Below are 21,413 nucleotides of genomic sequence, written 5' to 3'. Positions count from 1 at the left end.
GAGGCGGGGTGTGCGGGGCGGCGGCCGGCCTTCATAGGGATCGAGGGGAGGCGGTGTCTGCAGCAGGGAACGGGGCAGGGAAGGGGAGGGAGGAGGCGGTTCCCATTCCTATTCCTATTCCCGCCGTGCAAGTGAGCCCGGCTTGGTGCGTGCGGGGCTGGCGGCGGAGGGGTGGCCATGGCTTCCATGGCGGCGGCGATCGCCGCCTCCCGCACGGCCGTGATGAACGGCAACCGGCCGCTGGACGAGCGGGAGCGCAAGCGGTTCAGCTACTTCTCCTCGCTGAGCCCCATGGCGCGCAAGATCATGGCGGAGAAGGAGCGGATCCGCGAGCGCTACGGGCCCGAGTGGGAGCGGCTGCCGCCCCGACAGCAGGACGAGATCATCGACAAGTGCCTGGTGGAGCCGCACATCCAGGCCCGCTACGCCGCGCACCGCGGAGCCGCCCGGCCCGCAGCGCAGCCCGCCTCCTACCCCAGCCTCCGCCTCAGCACGGGCCAGAAGGTGGTGCACTTCGGCGACGAGGTACCGCCGCGGCGGGGGAAGGGGCGCCGGGGCCCGCCCTCGCGTCTCAGTGCCCGGGTGGGGGCCGCGAGCACCGGCCGGGCGCGGCCAGGAGCCGGGTCCGCTATGGCGGGGCCTGGCTGGGGGGGACGCTCCACAGCCCCGGTGCCGCCGCACGGGCGGCTTCGCGGCTGGTTCTGCTCGCGTGTGCCGCCGCGGAGCCCGCGGCCGGCTGAGGGGAGGGACAGGGCGAGGGTGAGGGCGTTTGTAGGCGCTGGCAGCGGGGGGAGTTGCTTGGTGATGGGACTGATTTCTTTCCTGACTCCACGGCGATGCAGGAGTGTAGGATGTTAACACCCTAAGCGAGAGAACTTGGTCAGACCAGACCGTAAAAGCACGGAAGGCACCAAATCGAAGGAGTTTGTCTGTGATAAGCAGAAGTTACTTTAAAGTGGGTTTTGTGAAATGCAGACTTACAGAAGAGTACGGTACCAGCTTCCCCGAAAGGAGGGCGCGACCGTGGCTAGCTCTGGGAATAGTCCCTTGCTGAAAATGGGCTGTACGGAATGTTTACATTGAATTAACTCTCTTCCTTTTTGCTTCTAATTTTAGATACAGTTAAAAATATAACGCTGAAAACATTCCAGCTCTTGGTATTCTTGACACCTTAAAAAATATAGCCTGTTCCATGTCACATGCCAGGAAAAACAAGGGTGTGGAAAGACAGATGGCAAAAAGTATGGATTTTGAACGTTCTGTTTTTTGAAGGTGTCTGTCTAATGGCAAAGCATGGCAGCCCTTCTAGAAACCCATAGGAATAAGGGTGCCTCGTCCAGAGCAGTGAGTCATGTTAGCGAGTGCGATCCCTTGAAGAGGAGGGTCTAACAATGCTTGCAAAGACCTGACGGTGCTCTTCAGATACTGTCTTTCTTATTCTGCATATGAGATTTCCTTTGTTTTCTTTTCTTTTACATCCTGGTATGGTTGCAGAGCCAGTGTCTTTTCACTATACTCATGTAGTGTCTAAAAGTGACCTACTGTTAATTAACTTACATGGCTTTTACCAGAAAAAACAAGTATCTGCTTCTGCATTTGTGATCATCAATCCAATTTAAAAAGAACAGTGCTGCTTTTAGTCTCCTCACCAATATCCTTTGCTATGGGATTTGCAAGAAGCATTTGAAGCACATAGATACTTGGCATCATGGTTCCAGCCAGCTTTGTGCTACAAGACTGCTGCCTGTGTTTCACCTGTCAGGAAAGTGTGGTGATGTGCAATGCACACATCACACCTAGAGTTAGAGAACAATATGGTCAAGCTCAGTTTTGTTTACTCTGTGATACTAGAAATTCTGGGTAAATATTTGCTAGTAATAGACCATAACTCCAGGTGAAAAAGAGGTATAGAAGGACGCAAGACAGTGAATGTGATTGTGCAAGCAGTAATTGAAAGAAAACCTAAACAATTAAGTTAGTTGTGGAAGTCTGTGACTGCGGGAAGTACGTGTGGTCAACTTTCCCAGTCTCAGACAGCTCTGCTGTGCTTTCTGCTTTGAATTATGTGGATCTGGAAGGAAAGTAAGCATGTTGTAGGTTGTTGTGCTGTGCTGTATGGAAATAATAATTTCTTGCTTGACAGAACAGCTAGAGATCTCATCTGAAATTTGGCAAGTGGTTTTCTTTCCCCTCTTCCCCCAAAATACAGCTATGATACAGATAACGTTGCTGTTAGCGTTTGTGTAGTCATTAAGCAAAGAAAGCATGGTTCATAAAAATGCTTGGTGCAAAGTGTTTAATTTTGGAAGCATCTGCCTCTACTGACTTCCTCCTTAACTTCCAAGCTGAAGTTAATATAAATCATATTTCTGAAGAAAAGAGATTCCACTCATTTTGGCATCCTCCGTTTCCATTTTAGTTCTTCCAACTGCACTATTGAACCTTGGAGCCTTTCCTGGCTCCTCATCTGATAGCTTCCTCTCCCCCTGCTCCCTTGCTGGCATTCAACCTGATTCTTGGACATTTGCCCTGGCTCACTAATTGTTTCTCCTTGTCCTGCTGTTACAGAGCCACTGCGGCCGCTCTCTTGCCATTTCAGTTCAACTTTCCGGGCTTGCAAATGCTTCACCTGTGAAGCTTTATGATTGTGCTGGCTTCTGGTCTCACAGCTTACTGAGCTGTACTGCTGCTGTCTTGTGAGACGTAACAGCTGCATACACCATGGTCACCCAGCCTGTGCTCTGGGCAGCTAGGATGGTCCTGGCTGCTGTCCCTGTCTCATGGTGAACGGCAGGGAGATGGAGAGTAGTCTGTGTACCTTAGAATCACTTGTTGATGTTGCAGTGCTTTCAGCGCATGTGTATTGGTCTGATGATGTTCTTGCTGACACTTGCTCCAAAAGCTTCATGTTTCCAGCCACAGCTCATCTTCCCTGTTAACTGATGTTGAAATCTGTAGTGATCTACCTGTGCTTGCTTAAGCATGGAAAGTTGATATCTTTCGCCTTGTGTTCTCTGGAGAACTTGGCAGAAAACAAAACAAGGATGAATGCTGAAGATACTGATTTACCCATCCATGACTCTCACTGTTTCAATCCCATTTTCAGGCATGTGATCACTTTGATAAAGTGGTCCAGAGGATACATATAGTGGTCTTCTACCTCTGGACAATTGGCTCTCTCTTTCTCACTCCCACCATTTCCCATATGTCTTTTCTAACACCAAGCTCATCTCCTGAACTTGTAAACCAGGACTGTAAGTTCTCAAAGTGTAGGCATCACTTACATTTTCAAAACACTTTTCAGTATAATGGCTGTGTGGGAAGGCGGTGATGGAAAATACATGTGCAGTAATAGGACCATGGCATCCTGTAGCCATGATCCAGTCGTTTCGTCATGATTGAGCACTGCAGCACCATGCGTGACTCTTAGCAAATGCCTGGTCTCAGCTGAGTGCCAGTGTTCCTTCTCTTATCTTCACTGCGGCATTGCTAGACGTGGAGCTAGTAATTGAAGCTGTACATGCACTGTGAATGCAGTTCTGAAAGAGGATCAGTACCAGGACACCAGAGCTGCCTTTTTAGTCTCCCATCTTGCTGTCAAAAAGTTGAAGATATTTTAAAAAGTCTCAAAAACCCTGATGAAAAAAGTGGAAGTACAGGAATGGGGCTCCCTTGATTCCCCAGATGACACTTCTCTCTCAAGCACAGAGTTGGGTGGCACCCAATTCACTTGGTATCTACCTGTGTGCGCCATGCTGTCAGTGCTGAGGTAGTACGCAAGAGCTAACACCAGCCATTATGTGTCCATCGTTGGCCTCACAGTGTCAAGTTAAGACCTTTTTATATGTAGTATAAATGGGCTATTTTTGGAATACACCATAAATTATGAGCCATCACGAGAGGAAGAAGTGGAAAACCAGCAGTGTGTGAGAGGCTACCACCCTTTGGCTCTGTAGTGGTCAGCTTATGTTAAGCATCTGATTTGATATTACTCGATGCCACTGAATTCTCCTTGTTTAGTTCAGTGAAAGGTAGTTTAGATATTCAGTTTACAACAAGTTCTCACTATTCTCTTAGTACTGTCCCGCTATTCAAAAGTGTGTGGCATACACATGGATTTAAGTTCTGCTTTTCGTTTTTTTTTTAAAGGGATATTGAGTATTTGAGTGGTACTCAGCAGCTCAAAGGATTTGACTTGAAATAACTACACTTTTCATTGAAGAAAATGCCACGTGCATTAGTAAGTAGTAAACATGTGGAGGAAAGAGAGTGGTTAGCTTCATTCATCATCTTTTAACAGGGAAGCTTGACTTGCCTACCCAAAGGCAGGTAGGGTATTTGTTTTGCTTAGCCTTAAGAACTTTGGCACCAAGCCAAAAGATCAGCCCTTTTATCTCTTACTTAAAACTGCTTTAAAGCAACAAATATTCAATATAGCAAGAACGTTTATGTTGGGACTTGCAGATTATAGACTTGTGCTTTAAAAAAAACCCAGAAAATGAAGGGCAGCTTTTTGAGCAGAGTTAAACCCCAATAACCAGCAAGTCTTGTTCTGATAACACCTCTAAGATGCATTTGTTGGCAGGTTTGTGACTACCTGGTTACTGTCCCCTGCTCTGAGCAACAGTCATGTCAAATACACTGGCACGTTTCTACCAGTGTCTTCCATTTTGAAATTCAGATGCTCTTTTGCAACAAGCTGCCTACATATAGCAAATGTAATTTGTGATTCTTTTTTAGATACTCTGCAGCTGGTTATTGAAATCAAGTGTATGACCAGATTTTTGCTTCTCTTTCTCCTTTCTTTTTCCAGCTATGAAATATGTTGCATGAGGTCCTGTTTCTTACAAATAAATTCTTTAGCACTGGTGAACAAAAGTTTGTTTATTTGCCTTCTTTCTGAAAGAAGGCTTTGTTGTGTGCTGAAACAACGGCTGACCAGATATGGATCTCTTCTAATCTGGGTTGATGAGAAATGGCCTTGAAGCTTTTTTCTCTAAAATTTCCACTCTTAATTTATTTGTGTGAATATGGAAATAGTTGATGCCTTTGCTCCCATTTTCTTCAAGCGTGTGAGAACTTGTTTATTCAGCAGAAAGCAAATTTATTTCTCAAGTTTTGTTGGTGATAAACATGATTCAGGCGTATCAGTCAGGAAAGTGTTGAACCTGTGTTGTTCTCCTGCTTCTCATTTGGTCCTCTGCATGTCCTGTGTGTGAGAGCACAAGAGATGGAAGGATGGTAGCCACAAATTTCCTTCCCTTCCCTAGCAATGGACAAAATCTGACAACTGTCTCCATCCTAGCTTCAAGTATGTTTCAGCTAACCACAGACATCAACTCCTTGAAGCTTTGTATCCTCAAACCATGTCTCATCCTATTTTATCCTTTACTAGATCCCATGGAAGATCTCTTGAATGCGGGCAAAGCTCCTCTAGCTTACTGGCTCTGAGGTGTGCTGGGCCATGCAGGCTGAGATACAATGAGACATCTTTTAAGAAGTAAAATCTACGGTCATTTTCTTTCATGGAACTGCTCCTGCCTACCAAGTGTCTACACTTCCCTCTATTGAAATAATCTATGAAAGTCTTAGATTTTGCCTCTGACAAAAACTTTTTAACAACTGGTACCAAAATAGCATTAATTCATTTCAGGAGCTTTTTGTCTGTCTAAGCTGGAGGTTGAGGTTACAAGTTGAGGTGCCAACAAGTGCAGTGGGGTTGAGCAGACGTCAGATTCTATGAAGTGGGAAGCTGGCTTCAGCTTCGTCCTGTAAGGAGTGACATATCCTGGTGCATGGCAACCTCATACCCACTCTGCCTTTCCCATGCTGGTTTTCTACCCCTCTGAGGGCAGCCTTTTGTCAGCAGGGCTTGCTTGCAGCAGCAGTGTTGTCACTGTGTTGAGAATATGCAGGGAGAGTTGGGGGAAGAGGTGTCCCTCCCAACTGCTGTCTACAATTGCCTTAAATACAGGAAAATAAAGAACTGGCTGTCTCACATGCAGGATGAGGATTGTCTTGGCTTGCTCCCAAATTTATACTGGTCCACAGCTGGTTTGCATGTCCTATAAATGGCAGGAAGTCAGAGCTTCCTTTGAACTCCTTAGGTAAAACCCACTGACATGCATACATGCCTGGAGCTTTAAGGTGCTTTGACAGTGTGAAGGAGTATTACACTGCTTGCTGGACTTCATTTCTGTTCTTTACTGCTGTGGGTGAAGTCAAGTACTGATTTGTCCAGACCCCATAGGGACAGAAGGATTGCAGTCTTACCTTGTGTGTGACTCTGTCCTGTGGCTGGGCTCTCCATTCTCTCTTCCCTCCTGAACTTTGATTACTGTCATGTGTGCTTCAGAAATGAAATGCCAGCTCCACCATTTTCAGAGGCAAAAGATGCAGTCCTAAAATGATTTTGAAATAATTTGATGCTCACATGCTGCAAGGCATCCCACCTAAGTGGTGTGGTGTTCCCATGTGGTCAGTAGCACTCCACAGTGCAAATACCGATAGAACACATACTAAAAAGCAGACTTTTATTCCCTTTGTTTCCCTGAAATGTTAATAAATATGAGCATCTATTTCCTGGAATTAAGAGAACCTCGTATTACACTTGTGTTCTTGACAAAAATTTCCTGTACCAGATTTCCTTTTTGGCCAGAATGTTGGTCCAGCAGAGCCCAGGCCTTTCCTTTTAGATGATGTCTATTAGCCCAGTTCTTTTTAAGAGCATGGGATCACCCTCCTATATACCACAAATACTGTGCTGCTAGAAACCCTGTTTCACAGATGAGTAATAGTTGGGGAATGACACATTTTCATGTTCAGGAGGTGGTTTCAGACACTTCTAACTGTGATTTCATCGCCCTTGGCCAGCAAAATCTGTCAAGGTGGTAAAGTAAGAGATGGCAGATTAGGAGAATGCTATCAGATGTGTGAGAAATGTCTTTCTATAAAGGCAGAGGTCAGAAATAAGAGAAGGGCAGTCTGGTAAGATGTGGGATTCCTGTGTTAACTTAAAACATGGTCTAGTTCTGTTATTCTCTGAACAGCAGGAGTGTGAAACAAGCACTGCAAGTCTTGTCCTGTCCTCTCCATCCCTGTGCATGATTACTTACAGCTTTTCTCTTTCCGTTTGCTGTTCTGACGCCTGTTCTTCCCTGAAGTACTGGGGTGTCCAAGCAGTGGTATGGAGGGGGCAACTCATTACCTCTGCCAGCATGAACATCCAATGTACAAATGAGTCTGATCCACCACTAGGAATAGAAGTGTGATCATTTTGTTGCAAATCTTGAACGAATGTGAACAGCAGTTATTTACTTACTGATTTTTCACCCCTGCTTTTTTTGATGTGGGTCATGTGTATTTCTGTAAGGCACGCTGTGTGTGAAGAGATTGTTTAAATTTCTCAAATTTAGATTATTTCTGAAAAAATAGCTTCTTAAAAGAAGCTTAATAAATAGCTTAAAAGAAGCTATTTCAGGTCGGGATTTTACTCTGGACATGGTGTGGTTCTTTCAACAGCACTGAATACTTTGGAGTGATTGTCATTGAAGTGGTGTAATGATGTGTCTTGTCAGGGCTGGATCCAGCTGTGACGTGGCCTGATGGACACACAGCTGTTGCACTGCCACGTGACTGCCTGGTTGCACACGTTTTGGTCTGTGAAGGGGCGGAAATGGGACTTTATTTCCCTAAGGCCTCTGCTGCTCTTGTTATTTCTGTCCCTGTGTGTTGCCAATGGCTACCAAAGAAAATGCCTAGTAGAAAACTGGAAATGTAATACATTTTTAAAGCTATTTATAGAGAAGCTGTTTCAAGAGGTTTAGACCACCTTAAACCTTCATGTATTTTGTAGGTTAAATTAGTATCCTAACTGATAATCTTCCCTTCAGAGAACTTGCTTTCAATCAGTCTTAAAATACAGTCAGTGCTCTCTATAAGTAGCGCTTCCACCTTTTAGCCAGTTCTGTGGTAATGGTCGTTATGCTTCCAGCAGTGCAATGTAATTTCGTTTGTATGATGCTCCTGAGCAGGTAAAGCTGCTCTTCTAATTTTTAGTCATTCTTGAATTTATTTCAGGACATAACTTGGCAAGATGAACACTCAGCTCCATTCTCCTGGGAAACAAAGGTAAATACGCAGCAATCTTACTTTTAATGTTGGTTTGTCATTTTGTACTGTTCCTTGTGCACTTACACTGTCTTCGTTTTGAGACTTGACAGAATAATGTCACCTTTATTCTGTGAGAGCTGTGCAAAGTGACCATCCTGCAAATGAAATAGGACTGGTGTCTTTGATTTACATTAACAGAAACACAAAATGTACCAGTGTTCTGGCCTCAAGTGCAGGTGTAATACTGATTCATTACAGATTACTTGGTTTTTTGTTGTTGTGAACTTTTTAAACAACTTTCCATATTTAACAACACCAGTGTCTCAGATATTGTATAAACATAACTGCATTTCACTTCTGACATCAGGAGTAAAGTAGCTAGGAAATGTGGTGAGAAAGTACAGATAACTAATAACTTCATTGCGTTCTTTGTTAAAGCCTTGTCTTCAGCTTTTTGTTACATGCTAGAATGTAATAAAACTTGTTAAGCCTGGGGCTATGCTAGAATTGTGTTATTTCTTCTCCAAAAGTATTTTTCTATGGTGGGTTGGTTTTGGGTTTCATCCCTCTCTTCCCCCCTGTACCTCTGGTGTTTTGTTAAAGCATTATTTATGATGGGATTCTTGTAAGGCTGACACAGAGCCAGAGTTCTCCATCTTTCTGAACCTGCAGTGTGAGGAAATACAGTTGCACCATGTTTGTAGCTTGAAGTTTAATTCTTCTTGAAGAAAGTCTGGAAGCAAAACCACAGCCTTTCTAAACTGGGTATGGTGGGCATGGTAAGTTTAATCACATTTTAAACTCTCTGTTTTCTGGCTTTATCTGCTAGAGAAAGCTGCTTTTCCCCCGTTTCTTCCAATTTTTGCCCTTGAACTATGTAGATAATCATGTCTGACCTTACAAATATAATCTTAGCCTAATGCAGAATAATTATTTGGAAATGCCAGTGAATGCTAAATTAATCTGGTTGACCCTAGACGACTTGTCAGCCTTCCCAGCTCAAGGTCACTACTGGTAGCTAGCACCCCTTCCCTGCTTTTCAGATACTTATTAACCTATAACTTGATGTGACTCTTTGGTCCCTGCAGTCTACAGTGCTGCAATTTAAGAGAAACCAATGCCAGTCTTCACTTGCATTAAAACCCCCTTACAAGCTGTGGTGGTTCAGGAGCCAGTGGAGGATTTCCTGCAGTGGAAGTCTGGTAGCTCAGGCAAGCCCTCCTGTCTTTCAGGACCCTTAGAAGAAGCCGCCACTGGTTTTTAATGTAATACTAAAGAGGCTTTCATCATCGGTGAAACTGTCAAGTAGTGAGAGGAGTATAGAGCTCACTGACAGTAGGGTGAAATAAATCGTATGTTGGAGACAGCAGTGTTGTCTCTCCCTTACTTTTTGATGCAAAAGCTAAAACTCAGTTTTGGGAATGTGATAGCTGTAATCAGGCTTCTAGGCTCTGTCTTGATGGGATTTTTAAAGATCTGAATATGTGAACTTCTGGAGATAGTGCTTTGTGTAATGCACTGACCAATGATCTACAATGAGATGCATCTGCACTCAAATGGATTTTCTCTTTAATTGATAGTTGTCTTTTCTTTTAAATACTTGTATGTCTAGTGAAGTGTTTTTCAACCAAGCCCGTGGTTTATCCCTTGCTGATTAAGATTTATTTTTACCTTCTTCCTGGTGTCTCAAAATAAGGGACCAAAATGGATAGATGCTCTAGTTTCATGGTTCTCTGTAATGAATTGAGGATCACAGAATGATATGGGAATGCTTGTGTGACTGATGAGAAAAGTGAGATTGGAGGAGGTTGCTTTAGAAATAATTGTTACAGCTTGTCAAGCTGTGCTTCCCTCTTTTTCACTGCTCCCTCCTTGCTGACCAGAGATAAAAGCTGTGCCTCAGCTGTAGGTTGAGAAGTTGCATGAGTTTTTCCTCTAGCAAAACTCTAGAGAGCTTTGTCTGGCTTTACAGGGTGTGTGTTGGTTGGATTGTGTGGGTTCTTCCTTTTGTTTTTTCGCCGGTTCCTCATACTGTGTCAGCCTTTTAGCCAAATCCTTCCAGTGCTGAGTCTTCCATTTCTAAAGGTGGAGATCCTGCTTTGTGCTTACTCTTTGATCTCTTCCCTAACCAAGTACTTTAATGAGATAATTATGGAAGGCAATTTCTCCATGAGGTACTGGCTGAGGAAAAAGTATCCTTGCCCAATTGGTCCAGCGTGGGGAAACAGTGAAGAAACCTGAATGAGCTGTTTAATAAGGTTGATATGTTGTAAATGCACGTTCAGTGCCTTGTGAGCCACATCTGTTCCCGCTGTTACTTAAGGCTGTCAGGCTCTTTCCATTCCATGAGCTCTACCCTGTGATGGGTTATTCTTTCCATAACATTCTTTCCCCCAATCTCCCTTTAATGCGAAGGTTTTGGTTTCATTATTGTCGTGATGGCGAAATTCCTTCGTTCTTTTGCAGCTTTGCATGAATGTGCTCAGGCTTACCCAAGGAAGGGAATGTGGTCTTTGCCTTCTGATTTTGAAGAGAAGGAGCAAACAGAGAAGTAAATCAGTAAAACCAATAGGCACTTTTTTTTTGTTTTCTTGTTTGTTTTGCCATTGAAACATTTAAAATACTAGTATTTTTAGTAGAAAACTGTGGCACTTCTCAGAAGGAAAACTACTTGGGAAGCGATGAGTTCTCATGGCATTGCAAATAAACTGACTTTTTAAAACTAGAGATTGAATTGGGAGTGATTTGGTTTGTGGGTGGAGCCCTTATGGACGTAACGTGTCTTGAAATATGGGTTACATTTTTAACAGGAGCTGAAGCCAGATTTATGAACTTAGGGCATTCTATTTATGGCTTCAGGTTTAAGTGAGATGAAAGCTGCCATTTTGGCTGAGTTTAGCCTTTGAGGTTTCTTGGTTTGTTTGAACTAAAAAGTCAGTGAAACTCGGCACGGACCCCAAGATATAAATGGAAAACAAGACTCGCGCCGGGGTTTGGAAATAAAAATTCTCTGCAAGTCTTCCTGAACTCAGAACTTTCTGGTTTTGATGTGTTTAAAAAAAAATAAAAATTAGTAGCGGGCGGAAAATATCATTTCAGTCTGCCACCTCAGCTGACGTCCTGGACGCACAGAGCAGCATGGGAACAAGCTGCTCATAATTCATGCTCTTAACTGAAATAGGGTTTATTCCAAATGCTTAAAATTGACACATGCACATCCAAAAATTTGTTGGTCTTGATACAGGTAGAATAGTTGTGAAGGCAGCTTTAGAGAGTCCTTTTTGTACTTTTCGCTTTTTAACTTCTGACTTTTCCCTCTTTCAGCTCTCCTACTTTCAACAGGCCCTCAAATAGTTGTTGAAAAGAGAAGCGTTTGAGGTGTGTTTAAAAACAAACAAACCAAACACTAAAAGAGAAGGTTGTCAAGCTTCAATCCCTTCAATAATCTGGTTGCTGCCTCCCTGTCTGAATTCCTTAATTATATTGCATGGAAGTGATCTGATAATCGTTTAGAAAGAAAAAAAAATAAAGTTGCACTTAGAAAAATTGTGTTTTGCAAACTGTTTCCTTTATCTAAAAGACTAAATATCCTTCTTTGTACAAGTCCTAGTTGGTCTGGGGCTTTTGTTTGCTGTTGCTTTTTAAATATGGAGAAAGTGGCAGAAAGAATTTATCCCCTCCTTCATTAGCAACCTGATATTAGAAATTTTGTTAGAAACTATACTTCAGTGTGATTATTTTAATCAAGCTGGCATAAATGGCAGTGCTTCCTTGGAAAGAAAGAGGAGTGATGCCTGAGGTTTTTGGGTTTTCCTTCACTTTTTGATCTAGACTACAGACGTTTAAACAGTGCTCTACGATTGTTGTTGACTATTAGTTCATGAGCAAAAAAAAACCCCAACTTGTGGTAATATAGTAGCTGTGTTCGGGGTTTATTTTAATCTTCATTGCCAGATGTTCTCAGCTAAGGATTCAGTTACCTGCATCAGTCTTTAGACAGTTTATGAGCATAAACCCATGCACATACCTGATACTGTCAGTATGAGTTTGCTCAGGCTGACCAGCGATAGTGGCAGACTAGACTGCTGGTCTTACCACCAAAAAGCAGATCATTAAATTCCCTCTGAAGCTCCATACTATATACCTTTGGCATTGTCTTCCTGTGTGGATGAAAATTACTTAGATTGGTTTTGAGTGCTTTGCTCTGATTTTGTCCTCACAATTGGTCTCTGCTGACCTAAGGATTTCTTTCTGACTCTCAGGAGATCCTGAAAACACCCATGGTGTGCACAGGAAACAAAGGAAAAACTGCAACTGCTTTGGATCTCATATTTACTTTGGTTTTGTCCATTCAGCAAAGCAAAGTCATCTTCTAAATCACTTTAAACTTGGCTTTCTTACCTCTACATATCAGGCTGTGCTTAAAACAAGTTGCTTTTGACAGTGTTTCTGCAGTCTTTGTCTCAACGATTTGGATTTTTCAGGCTGCCAAGCAAAACAATTTGTTTTGGCTGTGTTGGCTTGACTGTTTAGTAAAATACTACACATTCCTGATAAGTGAATAAGATGCTTAAAAAAAAAATACCAACAAAACCCAAAAAAGCAAGCTCCTGGGTTCTTTGTGGTCATCTTGTTTTTAATATAAACTTATGAACTGAGTCCTGATTTTATACAGTATTATTAAATCATTTCGTTCTTAGTGTGATGTGCTTTTCTTTTAGAATACATGGTTGCCCATGAGTATGTACAGCCAGTGTTATGATTTGGTAGATTATCCCTGCCTTGAGACTGACGTTATGCCTAAATTTTTTAATCCAATAAATAAAATTCCTGAGTACCTTAATATCATCTTTTAAGGAAAGATGGACACAGAACTTCCTAAACCCCACAATGTGTAATATTACTTACACTTATTAGACAGAAAGATGATCCAGGACCTAGTCATCCTTTATTTTAACCCTTGGAATGGTTTGGGACCAGAGAGAGGAGACTGAAAAGAACAGACTTCTAGGTTTGCCCCCCCCTCCCAATGTGTTGAGAATGACTTTCTCATGCAATATCTTGAAAATACTACTGCTGTTAATAGTTTTTATTTGAATTCTGATAACTTTTAAAAGTTACAGTTGGGATTGTACTGGCCTGTCTGTAAACTCTCAAGACTTTGTGGACTGAACAGTTCCCAGAAATACAAATGGTGGGGGAAAGAGTCTTTGTATTTAATTCTTTAGATGGGGAATTAACAGTACAGAAACTGCAGCTCATTCATTCAGTGTCATACAAAATCAGTGAAAACAGCTGGAGACTGAAACTCTATCTTGAGAATCTCAAACTCTGCCTAAATGACAATCACTTTTGACTATCAGATCTTACCACAGTGTAAGCATTTGCTTCCCTGGGGTGGCAGCTGCTAGGGTGCCACAAGGGCAGTTCTGCTGCTAAATGCTCAAGTGCACAACACAGCTCACAGCAGTTCTGTCTCTGCCTGAGGAAAGCAAACGTGGTATTGCCACCATAAGTTTGATGGGGGCCAGGAGAGATGTGCATCAAGATACTCTAATGGCTGGCTGGCTTAGGGAAAAGGAAATGGTTTTTTTTGGTGGGGGAACTGTCTTTAAAAAGTCACCCTTCCCCCTCCTGCTGACCCAGTCAATTGTCAATTTGCAATCTGATGTGAGAAACTGAAAGCAGAACACCAATTAATCTTGAATTTCAAATGTCTAGTGACTCATTAGAATGTACAGTATTACTCATGACTTAGATGTCAGCCTGGGGTATTTCACATGTGGGTCTTCTCCCTCTGTACATGACATTGTCTCTGTCACTGCTGCTCAGTTGTTTGTTTTGGGTTTTTTTGGTTGGGTTTTGGTTTTTGGGGCGTATTTATAGTATTTTATTGCTAACTTTGTGACTTGAAAGATACTGCATATTAATAATTTTCTTCCATCAGCTACGTTTCATAGGGATTCAGATGTCTCAAGTAAACTTGAAAGTCAAATAGAAGCATTATATGTTTCAAGGAAAACAGGGTAACTTGTGACTGGTCCACAGTTCTTGGCTTCTTGAGCTAAGTGTTAGAAGCAGAACTGTATATCTGACCTCTTGGGGCTGTATTCACATCATGCTGAGATGCAGTGCTCTCAGAACCTGTCAGGATGGTCTTATCTTCTTTGCTTTCCTTGGGGGAGAAGGCAAACTTGTGAAGAAGTATTTTCATTCCTGTTACTCCACGTCAGGTCATGACCTGTTTGATCTCCAAAGCACACTGCGACACAAATATGCAGTCATAAATGTTGAGTTGTCCTGTTTTCTGAAATGGAAAGGTGTACGTCGTATTGTTTCCTTTCTAAAAGGACGAAGAGGGCATCATCTCCAGAACATACGAGTGGGTTGGAAAGGGTACAACCACCTGAAGGTGTGCTGTAATGCCACACTCTTCTCTACACTTGAAGCAGTTTGCCACTTCCAAACCAGACCTCTGAGCTGCTATTTGGACCCATACATAACATAAAACATGACCACAGTCAGTGACTTTTGCTCTACAGCATAAGAGCTTCCCAGAAAGCTTGACTTTGCTTGTTTGTCTTGCTGCCATTTCTAATTTTTGTTCTAACAGACCCCTACTTCCCTTCTATCATTGTTTTTCCTGGATCTTATTTCCATCACTGTTCTGGTGGATCTGGGGCTGTGATGGCCCCTCTGCCCTCTGGGCACTGACTTTCCCTCCCTCTTTGGCTGGAGGGCGAAGGAAACATTAGTGAAACTGGCTGCTGTTGTAGTGGCCTTTAGCTATTGTCATCTCTAATGTGAGTCCTGGGGCAGGCAGCTAAGAAGGAAGACTGCTGAAGGATGGAAAGCTGCACTGTTTTAATTCCTACATTACAAGGTAGAAGCCCTCCCGTTGGATATTAGGGAAGTACAGGTTTATTTCATATTGTTGCTTTTTTTTTTTTTAAGCTGGGATTTTTATCAGTTCTGAAGTCTTAAAGCATCTTAACTTCAGGATGGTAAATCTCTATTTGGTAGTGTTGCCAAATAAGCTTAGGGAAATAAATCCCTATATTTTAATATAGGGAATGGCAGTCACTGTAAATAATCCTCAGCATCAGTGAACCCATAGTTTGTTTACGCAGAATTTATTTAGGGGAAAATATCCTGCTCTTAATTGCACAGCATGAGTTTTGTTTAAAAAAATAAAAATTAGAGCACTCAGGTTTTTCCTTCTTGCAGGCAGGGTTGGGGGTTGAGCTGTCGGGTAAGAGTTGCACGTATCCTTGCACTCACCTTAGTTTAGCTGAGCTATAATTACACATCACTTGTTTATGTTCTGCATCTTTTGATAACAGAGTGTATTGTTAATGAAAGCACGGAACTTGGTGCTTCTTTGCCTATAGCCCTGGAAAAATATCTAAGGTATCTAATTGTTTAAAAAGGTTGGGTGCTGGTCCCTGAATCAAATTATGTGTCGTCAGCTGCTGACTGATTAAAAAAATTGGTTGATAAATAATCAGTTGCTGAGTTAACATTTGCACTTTGATGAGAAGTTTCTGAATATTAAACACTAGGCATGTGAGACCTGCCAGTTCTAGAGTCCCTTTGAACTTAACATGCACAATAACGCAGCACTCAAGATCAAACACTTCTAGTGAAAATGATATGCAACTGGGACTTGTTTCAAACTCAGGCCCATAGGCGCTTTTGCAATTTTATTCAGGAAAGGCAATGTAATGAAGTAAAATGGGGAAAACATCACAAATTTGTAATGAACTTCAAAAGTATTTATTAACTGCTTGTATTTGAAATGTCTTCTGATTTTTTTTCAAAAATAAGCAGGTTTTGTTGCTTTATTTTATTTTATTTTTTTATAGTTTGTTCCATTTTACAAACACAAGTCTAGACATTAGGTTGTTATTTTCTGGTACTTGCTATGGTGCTGTGCTCCTAAATACAGTAACTCTTACGTGTTCCTTGGAGTGAAATAAGGCTTAACTTTTATTAGCCTAAAGGGGGTCCAGCTAGTTAACAATCAAGGTTACTGAAGTGGTGGTAAGTAAAATGAACATTTTGAAGTACTATTCACTTCTGGGTGGCTTTTGCAAGATCTGTGTCATGCTCTTAAGTGTGGTCGCTTGCTTCCTTGACCTGGTGTTACCTCTCAGAAATGAGTACAGTTATCTGCACTGCAAGGGAAAACAAAACAAGGCTCTGGAATAAATGAAGAACTGGTCCTGCTGGAGTTGTTTCTTTTCCTTCAGAGGGGCATTAGAATTGTAAAATGCACTTATCTACGCATACCCATTACATCTAATCCTTTATCTTGGAAGTAGTTAGAGTTTTAACATGTTGCCAACTATTTCAAAGACTATAATGGAAGATTGCCTTTTCAACTACACTGTAAAGCTTTTTTGCTTTTTATTTTCATGTAAAACATCTGTGGCTTTCAAAATGCTATTCAAATGTTTTATGGCTATGCATGCTGTGCCCTGCTATCTTGGATGGCATCGGATAACTCAAATATGATTGCTTTCTCTGACTCCTATGAAGCAGGTCTAGGACTCTTGCAGTTTAGACTTTTAAGAAGTATTGTTCTTATGTAGCTACGAAAGTAAACATTTATGGAGAAAATATGTAGCTTTGCTGTGGTATCTGCTCTCTGGGAGTTGCTTAGCTGTGGGTAAAGGTGTTATCTATGTGACTCAAAATCGGAAGTTCAAAACTGTGTCATTGTGAAGAGCTTTGAAATACTATATGTCTTTAACCCTGAACAGAGTCAGATGGAGTTCAGCGTTGCATCTCTGTCCATACAAGAACAAGGTGGTGCCCAGTTGCAAAATGAACAGAGGCAGCCTGTTAAAGCAGCACCTGGTGTCCAAGTCCCTAAATCTTCTCAGGCCAATAAGACCCCTGGTTCTGATGGGTTGATAGCATCCAGAAAAGAAGAGGAGTCCTCTTTCTGGAAGATAAATGCAGAGCGCTCAAAGTTTGAAGGACACAAGTCTGAGTTCCAGTCCCTCACTCCCAGCCAGATCAAGTCCATGGAGAAAGGAGAGAAACCCCTTCCCTCTTTCTACAGACAGGAGTCTACTCCAAAGGAGATGGCAAAAGCTGAGAAGCCCAGCATAACTAAACCAGAGAAGTCTGTTGCCCCCAGCCTACCTTCTGTATCTCTTGAATGGGAGAAACCTCGACCCACTCAACTCCCTACTAGTCCCCTAGATGAGTTCTTTCTTCCTGATCCACCACAGGACCTGGCATCTTCTAGGACAAACAAGGAAGATCCTGATGGTACTATACTTACAGATCTGCAAATGCCTGGACAGGTAAGGACTGCTATATCCACTGACCTTAGATTAAAAAACTTTAAATCTAAGCATTACATTTTTAAAAAACTAAAAAGCACATGAAAATCTGACAAGGCTGCTCTAAGATTAGGGACTCCATAAAGCATTAAACATAGCTAAGTTTGCTGTCTTTTTATCCTGCAAATCCAAAGATGTCTATTTAACCAACATGTTAACTGCTATTGTTTGTTTCAGTCAAGTATTCTTCAATGTAATAAAGTGCATAGGATAAAAGCATCATTTAAATATAATGCCAGAAACACTGACATGGCATCCAGTGGCTGACAGCAAGCTATGGAGCAGTTTGGGGTAAAGAGCTTGCTGTATCAACTAAAGAGTTTGGGGGTTTGTTTGGTTTTTCTTAAAACAGCAAAACATGGGAAAAAAAATTTAAACTTGAAGATAAACTGGAGTCTAGAATACTTCATTGGTACACGCAGCATAGCAGTGAACGTTGAACTAGTTTCTCAGCTCTTTTAAGTGGCAGCCCAACGGTCGCACCCCAGTGCTTTATCCCAGGCAGCTGAACTGCTTTCAAATGTGTTTTTCCTTGAGGTCCAAAATGGAAATGGAATAAGCTTCCAGAATTAGCCTTCTTAATGTTTTAATGTTTTTTGGTTTTAATAAAAAAGTAACCTTAAGCAGCTCAATAGCCAACTGAAGCAATTTAAAAAGCAAATGCTGATCTGAGAGAAAAGAAAGGGAACAACAGGATATGACATTATGAGGGAAAGAAAAGGAAGAGATGTGAAGCCTGAAAACTGTGAACTAGAGGCGTTGTTCTTCAAACAGAGCTGTGCAGTTCTGTTTAGAACCTGTGGCATCACTCTGGCATAAACCTGACATAGACTGTCAGCATGTCACACAGCTTTTTCTCTCACATTTTCCCAACAGTGGTTGTTTAAATTCCAGACAAGGTGATGTAAGGTCAGATAGATGCAGCATGAGGTAAATAGTTGCAAGAGAAGTAAGTGGTAGCACTTAGGAGAGGACAGTACTTAAGCCACTTCAATATTTGGAGCCCTATGTTGGATTTGTTTTGTTGGTTTTTTTTCTCTGAAGCTAAGAGATAATGCTTCTTGAGCTGTTCTGCTACAAATTGTGACCATGGTAGTCCTTTAATTTTAATTGAAGGCTTTGTCACGTTTTCCTAGAAATTAATGGCTTGTTACAGTTCTGATTCCTTTGTGAATATTTTCTAGCTAAGTGAAATAGTTTGAGAAGCCTGATTTTATTTTTTCTTTTTTCATCCCGGTTGAGAAACAATCCTCCCATGTCAAAATGTGAACAGAGCTGCAGAGATGATGGTGTGATTGAATTACTGAATTTTCCTCCTTTCCTATTTCTGGATTATCTTCCCTGTTCTGGGGAAGAGAATCCAGAGACTCATCTGTGTCCCTGCATCACTTTAAATGTCATGGCTAGAAGTGCAGCACTGCAGGAATGAGCACGTTCTTGATGGCCTAGTAAATAACTTGTCAACAAAGTTAAAGGGTGTATAGTTTTCTGGAAACAGCTGGCTGTCATTCCAGCAGGCAATCCATTGAACTGGTGATACTTACATTCTGTGTTTCATTCTCTGCAATTCCCACTCTAGTCTAAATATTGAAAGAACATTTTACCTACAGACCTTTACAAGAATTTTGGGTTTTATCTGGAATTGCCTTTTTGGTCATTGTGAGTATTTTTCCTTGTTTAGCATTTTCTGGTGTAGGTTCTTAGGTATGCTAGAGCAAGGTAATGAAATATTGGCAGACAACATTTTAAATTTCGTTTTGTAGATAGGTAGTCGAGTACTGAGTTTGTAATACCTTGTTTAACAACTACATCTTATTTCTTGTCTGTCTTTTGTTTTTTCCCTTGCAGACTAGTACAAGCAACGTTATCTTGAAGACTGGCTTTGATTTTCTAGACAACTGGTAAAATACACTTCAAAATAGATCAGATCAATTTTGGGGAAGGAGTGGAATATCTTGCTCCTTGTACGTTAATTTACTAGCATTTGTGTCTTTTTCTAGAAGTAAATTTCAAACTCTTAAATGTTGCCTTTGTATAAACTTTTGTAATACCATATGCAGTTTTGGTTTTTTAAAGTGATAGAAGTGTGGTTTCATTTGGGTATTTTTTTAATATCTGTAAAAATTTTTAGTAGCTACTGTATTGAGAGGATGCGAGAAGTTACCATACACGTTAAAGAAAAACAGATGAGAGTCTCCATGTGCTACAAGTGGAACTGACAGGACCAGATTGCTGTTTTCAATCGAAACCTTGCTGGCATGGCTTGTAAGAGATAGTGTAGCACATGCAGTGGTTCCAGATAAGCAAGTAACTCCATACTTCAGAAAACTAGCAAAAAAACAGTATGAAAAATAAGCATACAGATGAATTGCATTGATTTCTATACTTCATTTTGTTTGAAAGTAACTTTTGTACCACTTACTTGAAAACACGTTTCTTTTAAAGAGGGCAAAGGCATTGCCAAAATGATGGATCCAAAGAAGCACTGTGTTTGTACCCTACAAATCTGCTAAAATAACATAAGCGTGTTAGAAAAATGACCTGGGGAAATGACAGCTTTTTCTGGTCTTTGGATTAAAGACTTAGGGGTGAGTGAAGTGGGATGGGATAACACCTAATGAATGGGAGAAACTGTCTTCAGGGAACACAAGCCTAATTATTTCACTGCCTCCTTACTAGAGCATAACTCTTTGTGATAGTAGTGCTGAAAGTACAGCACTGAGAATTGCTGGAGTGTAGATTACCTTTGTGTCAGGCAACCACTATGTTTATGGGAGGTCATAGCAGTATAAGGCTTCTTTGTTTTTTAAGCAGCTTATCGTCTCAAGGACTCATCAACTTTGGTGCTTTCTCCTCCTTGTGGGTACATTCTCTTCAGTGTTCAGGATGTGGGTTACGTTTGTTCCTGAGGTGCAGAGGCATCTCAAGGTGGCCCTCAGAAGACTTGCCTCCAGTTCTGCTTTTGAATGATCTTTGGTGTTTTAAATGTAGAGAACAAGACTAGCTGTTGTTTGAATCTGTCGTCTCTGAAATGCAGCATGATTTACACACTGACTCTCACTGTGTTTACCTCACCTTGAAGCCTTAATTCCCCCTACGCACAGCTAGTGACTGGTCTGCTCCAATGCCAAAGGTTTGACCTTTCCCTTTACCTCAGCAATAGTCCCATAGTATTTGTTTGGGGTAGAAGGCAAAACACAGGGGTCTAATGGGTCTCATGGATCCCAGCCAAGGCTGTGAAGGTCACCATCTCCTAGACCATAATTGTGCTATGCTTTTCATGGATTAGCACTTGACATTTGGTTCAGTGCCAGGGGCAGTTAAATGTGCAGAATTGGATGCTGCAGGATTTTCTTCTGCCTGTTACAGGAAGTTTGAGATGGCCTGGAAAAATCCTTGCATCTAAGTGATGTGCTGCTTGTTCTGAACAAGAGCAGGATGTTGCTAAACATTAAAACTTACTTGTTGATGAAGGAAAATGCTGTAAGCAACCACCAAGCCCAAAACCCCAAGTTTTTCTAGTGTTTTCTTAAAAGGTTTCTTAGCTAACGAGAAAGACTGCCACAGAGTGAAGTGATTTGGTAGCCTCCTTATTTATAGACTTCTGAAAGCTTCTTTACATCCTTCCGGAGATGTGCAAACTCCTGTAACTGGTGGGTACTGTCTGTGCATTCAGCAGTTCAGAAAACACTTGCTGTTTCTGCCAGCCTCGACTTTACTGTGTTTTTTTCTTAGCTGACCATTTTTAGCATTTGCTACAAGCATCCAGCATTAATACAGCTCAGAGAAACTTTAGCACAAATTCTTCAGGTGTGTAATTAGTGTTGACTTGCACCTTCTTTTCAAAGCTGACAGACATTAACCCTGGGGCTTACAGTTACCAGTGAATCTAGTTTGCTGTACATTCAGCTGCTGAAAAGTTGTAAATCGAAGGTGAAGACGTGC

The 21,413-nt window shown here is 41.7% G+C and overlaps 1 protein-coding gene across 1 annotated transcript; it reads left to right on the top strand.

Annotated features, from left to right (window-relative positions):
- Positions 1-177: 177 nt before the first annotated feature.
- On the top strand, positions 178-19,373 carry LOC308220375 (uncharacterized protein C1orf198 homolog; the record flags this gene model as incomplete). Its single annotated transcript, XM_080616299.1, has 4 exons — positions 178-525; positions 8,080-8,130; positions 16,878-17,429; positions 19,317-19,373. The coding sequence occupies 4 exons, from the start codon at positions 178-180 to the stop codon at positions 19,371-19,373; spliced, it is 1,008 nt and encodes a 335-aa protein (XP_080472425.1).
- Between the last annotated feature and the right edge of the window lie 2,040 nt (positions 19,374-21,413).

Source organism: Psittacula echo, assembly GCF_963264785.1.
Source record: "Psittacula echo genome assembly, chromosome: 4".
NCBI lineage: Eukaryota > Metazoa > Chordata > Aves > Psittaciformes > Psittacidae > Psittacula > Psittacula echo.
This window is presented reverse-complemented; position numbering and strand designations above follow the sequence as displayed.